A 4834-nucleotide genomic window follows, 5' to 3' on the forward strand; every position below is an offset into this window, starting at 1 on the left:
CTATATACCAAGTTAGCAAAATAGTCAAGTGACAACGAACTATGCCCTTAAAGTTGGAAAACGTTTGTCATTTCTCAAATATCCTGAAATTTTGTTTTTTGAACATCTTTTCCAATATTCGACCTATCTACATTAATCTCTTTCATTTATTTTTTAAACTTTTCATTCAATTGATCGAAATCAGTTTTCATAGAACCCAAAGTACTTTTGACTTTTTCCATATGTTTCACGTCGGTTAGATTACGTAACCAATTTTTGAACGAACTTTCATAGTCAATATTGTCTGCCATCTTGGGCGATTTGTGAACAATTTTCGAACGAAATTTTAAATATTGTTTGCTAAAATCGTCCCTTTTTAAATTAACCTTTTCAATAAATTCCACGCGCAAAAATCTATGAACAAAATATCCGTCTACTGTCATATATCCTGGAATTTTATCAACTAACATTTCTCTTGTTTTCGTGTTAACAAAGTCCTCCAAAAATGGGAAGAGGACTCAATTTCTTCAATATCGTCGGTAATGCCAAGTACGTAGGCGACTATTTAAGTTTCTTCAATATGTATGTTTTAGTATTGCCCGATGCAAACCATTGTCATATTCGTTAAGTTTAACATTTTGTAGCATAAACGTTCTCAGAACGTTTTGTCATTCGATCGTTATTTGTATTGTTTACCGTAACATGTAAATTGCGTCTCAGCCAAAAAATGAATTTTACTCGTGAAAATTTTCGAGCGATTATTTTTTTCCACTTTCGATTGGGTGTATCACAACAACAGTGTTTTGATCAACTTCATTTGGCCTTTGGCGATGAAGTACCAAGTCTTCGGACAATTTATAATTGGTACAACGAATTCAAGCGCGGTCGCCTATCGCTCATCGACGAGTTCCGCGAAGGTCGTCCAAAATCAGTTGTTGTACCAGAAAACATCGATGCTGTCAGAAATATGATAATGGAAGATCGTCATGTAACATATCACGAGATTGAGGCATCCCTGGGCATTAGTGCGACCAGCGTATTTAAGATTTTACATGAACATTTAGCTGTCAGAAAGATTTGCTCTCGTTGGATACCACATAATTTGACAATCGCTCAAAAAAAGGCTCGTGTCGATTGGTGTAAACAAATGCTCAAGAAATTCAATCGTGGTGTTTCAAAATCCGTGTATTTTATCGTCACTGGTGGCAAATCATGGATCTACGCGTATGAGCCCGAAACTAAACAGCAGTCGACTGTATGGGTCTTTCAAAGTGAAGATAACCCAACAAAAGTTGTTCGAGCTCGAAGTGTTGCGAAGCAAATGGTCGCCTGTTTTTTCGCGATAAGTGGTCATGTGGCAACAGTTCCACTAGAGGCTCGTAAGACCGTCAATTCTGATTGGTACACCACCATTTGTTTGCCCGAAGTGTTTGATGAAATAAGAAAAAACAACCGCCGTCGCAAAATAATTCTTCATCATGATAATGCGAGCTCTCACACATCTCATCAAACAGTCGATTATTTGACCGGTCAAAAGATCGATTTAATGGGTCATCCGCCGTACAGTCCTGATTTGGCACCCAACGATTTCTTTTTATTCCCGAGCGTGAAGAATAAACTGCGTGGTCAACGATTTTCATCGCCCGAAGAAGCAGTTGATGCGTTCAAAACACACGTTTTGGAGATATCACTTTCGGAGTGGCATGAATGCAAGTGTATTGATCATCATGGCGAATATTTTGAAAAACAATAAAACCATTTTCGATGAAACCCCATTGTCTTATATATGTTTTTGAAAAAACTTAAATAGTGACCCTCGTATGAAGCTTAATTTTAATTTTATTTTGATTCCCCAACTGCTAGCCTTGGTATCAAATGTGTCGAGTAAGCCAGAGAATGCCACACCATCCTTACAGTTGATCGACTTTTCGAGAACAAAACAAACATATACAGGGGGAGGGAAAAGTTTCTAGCCTAGCATATAAGAGAAGTGTTTTCAAATCATTCTTGTGCTGTAATTGAGTTATGAACCTTCAAATGTGTCGTCACAAAAAATTAGGTTGATATCTCTTATTGAGAGTTTTCTACGTTAGTCAATTGGTCATCACCTCGAAATCCTTGGAAATTTTTATAAAATCGAGCACCGCATTTTTCTATTGAGACATTTTTCATATTTGAAAAGTGGAAATACTAGCTAGAGGCCGGCCCCAATAAATGCAATAGATGGTGAATTTGAATCAAGATTCAGGTGGTGACAATGCTTTTCCAAATATTCACTTGCGAGCTGTCATGCGAAGACAAATTTTCTCGTCAGAAGAAAACAATATTTTACTTCTACTGCATAACGCAATCCATACATCTATTGAGCGTGGTACAGACCCAAGACCATAGTATTTTTGGTGACAAGCCAATCATTAATATACCATTTGTATCCCAGAAACGAAAGTCATATGTTGGAAATCATCTGTTTGGAGGCGACTTTCTATTGACGCCTTGCCACCACTGTATAATAATACATTCTCATCGCCTTGGTCTTTGATTTGTAGTACTAGAACCAGGCTTCATTACCAACTACTATTGATTTATTCGCTACATTCAGATAATATATTGAACTAACTGGTCAGTTGAGCTGACAGTACGTTAGCCAGCTAAATGAGCTAAAACAATAGACGTTATTGTTTTAATGATGAATCACTTGACTTGTTTTAATAGAAGTGATTGTTCATTATAACAATAACTTCTATTGTTTTAGTCCATTTAGCTGGCTAACGTGCTGTCAGCTCAACTGACCAGTTAGTTCAATGTATTGTCTGGCTACATTCCAGAAGCTTGAGTAATCAATCACAAAGAGAAATGTGATCATCTGTCAAAAAAATATCAAAGGCTTTTCGAATGATCGAGAACAAACGTTCTCCAAGTAACGTTTTTCGTGTGATATATTGAAGACACTTTCTGCTGTGATGCTGAGGGTCGCAGCTAACGTACTGTTGGGCATTTGAAATATTTCATGAACTACACTTGGATTTTGGCCATCAGATCTAGAACTGTTTTCACTATTGTCACAAAAGTGTGAGAGTCAACATTCATCAAGTCTCTGCACAACTATTAAGATTTTTCTTATTCTTTGACTATGGTATACGATGGAGAAGAGTGACCATAAATTACACGCAAGAAGTGATTGAAATGGTTTGATGCTATACAATCTTTTGTGAGATACCTAATCTCAACATGATTTTGGATTTTTTCAGTTTTTAAAAAAATATCAAAATGACTAAATGTCAAATGTTGAACTTAACAAATGAAGAGAGATATGAACTCATTTTTTGTGGAAATACTGTTGACAGTTCATACCTCAATTACAGCACAAGAATGATTTGAAAACACTTCTCTTTATATGCTAGGCTAGAATTCAGTCAGATATTTTAGCAGCTAAATAAATATATTTCGATTTTGTTATAATAACGATTGGTGGTAACAAGGTGTTTCTATGAATTTGGACATCAAAAATACTAAAATATTTGTCTAAATTCAGAGTTTAATGCTGGTGTGACAAATGTTTGTTGCCTCAAAATCAAAATGTTCTATTTAACTGCTAAAATACCTAGTAAAATACCTAGCTGGATTCATTAGTGTTGAAGATGTTAGTTGATGATATGCCCTGATAATTTTTGCACTCGCTAAGTTTTTCGAAAAAAATTGAACATTTGCTTGTGACAATGACGAAAAACAGTGATTTAAACAAAAAAAATATATTTTCATATATTAAAAATATCCATTTTTATTGGCGTATACTGAAGACATTTTTACAAAAATGTGTTTAAGTTAAGTGTTACAAAAATTTACTTTGAAAATATCATGAAAATTGAAATCCACTCATTTTCAGAAATATCGCTCTTAAATCCAGCAATAGAATGAATGGGTTCTTGAGTTTCATCATATTTTCAGTACTGTCGGCAGCAAAACGATGCCATGAAATCTCTACCCATCTATTTGAAGAAAAGTCACGGAATAAAGTCATGGATTGAGTCTAATACAATAAAAAAATTAAATCCTTATTACCACCACCATCGCCACTGTCGCCTCCACCACCACCTAAAACCGAAAAAACATTAAAGGATACAGTGCACCTTTTATTGATAATCAGTAAGATTTCCATTCAAATAAAACTAACCTGCAGCCTTTCCACCCGCCGGTTTTGCTCTGAAATTGAAAATGTATCACTTTTTATAATTTTAAATTCGATAAAAATAAATATACTCACGGTCCAAACTGTGGCATGGCAACGCTATGAATATAAAAAGAAAATTTGATCAAATCAAGTTTGTTTATTTCGAGAGAGTCATACTCACTGCATTGAACCGGTAAACCCATTCCCAACTGGGCCGTATCCACTATGAGTGTAATTTTTCAGATAGTCCAGCATATTTTTCATGCCACTCGCGAAACCAGGATCGTTGCTCCAGCCACCATAAGTACTACTCACCATTTGAGACATTGTTGGAGTTATCAAATATAGGAAACATATCAGAGGAAATAAAATGCAAAATACTTTTGCCGACATTTTTCAAATCTTTGTAAATGTAATTCAAGACAAATCTATTGAGATCGAATCAACTTTGATGAATTTGAACATTTTCCGATGACATTTTATACTGTTTTCGGTGTGTCTAATTTTTAATTACAAATTCAAGTCCTTCAATGACAAAAGATATTAAATGCAATTGCAATATGTTGGCGTTTCAGCATTGACCTATATATGAGAATCGACGAATGACGCAACAGTAATAATCGCATATGCGAAATGAAATTTGTAAAATGAATTAATAACTGTTCAGCTTCATTGCTAGATATTAAC

The 4834-nt window shown here is 35.0% G+C and overlaps 1 protein-coding gene across 2 annotated transcripts; it reads right to left on the reverse strand.

Moving 5' to 3' along the window:
• Positions 1–3766: 3766 nt before the first annotated feature.
• On the reverse strand, positions 3767–4609 carry LOC116348189. Of its 2 annotated transcripts, none has more exons than XM_031779102.1 (5): positions 4329–4609; positions 4241–4264; positions 4151–4179; positions 4039–4071; positions 3767–3965 (listed from the first exon to the last, which is right to left on the reverse strand). In XM_031779102.1, exons 1-5 carry the CDS (start codon positions 4538–4540, stop codon positions 3958–3960), a joined length of 306 nt encoding a protein of 101 aa, XP_031634962.1. In that variant the 5' UTR covers positions 4541–4609; the 3' UTR covers positions 3767–3957. The 2 variants fall into 2 exon arrangements, with proteins under 2 accessions (XP_031634962.1, XP_031634963.1); XM_031779103.1 differs by having other exon boundaries at positions 4039–4106.
• Between the last annotated feature and the right edge of the window lie 225 nt (positions 4610–4834).

This window comes from Contarinia nasturtii, unplaced genomic scaffold (assembly GCF_009176525.2).
Source record: "Contarinia nasturtii isolate CC-2019 unplaced genomic scaffold, AAFC_CNas_1.1 Cnas_scaffold_2320, whole genome shotgun sequence".
In the NCBI taxonomy this organism is placed as follows: domain Eukaryota; kingdom Metazoa; phylum Arthropoda; class Insecta; order Diptera; family Cecidomyiidae; genus Contarinia; species Contarinia nasturtii.

Excerpts from the sequence above, each read along its gene's own strand:
- LOC116348189 (XM_031779102.1), bottom strand. The coding sequence starts at position 4,540 with ATGTCGGCAAAAGTATTTTGCATTTTATTTCCTCTGATATGTTTCCTA. Across the intron at positions 4,180-4,240 it reads GCCATGCCACAGTTTGGACC|AGCAAAACCGGCGGGTGGAA; the intron begins GTGAGTATATTT and ends TTTCAATTTCAG. Across the intron at positions 4,072-4,150 it reads GGCGGGTGGAAAGGCTGCAG|GTGGTGGTGGAGGCGACAGT; the intron begins GTTAGTTTTATT and ends TTTCGGTTTTAG.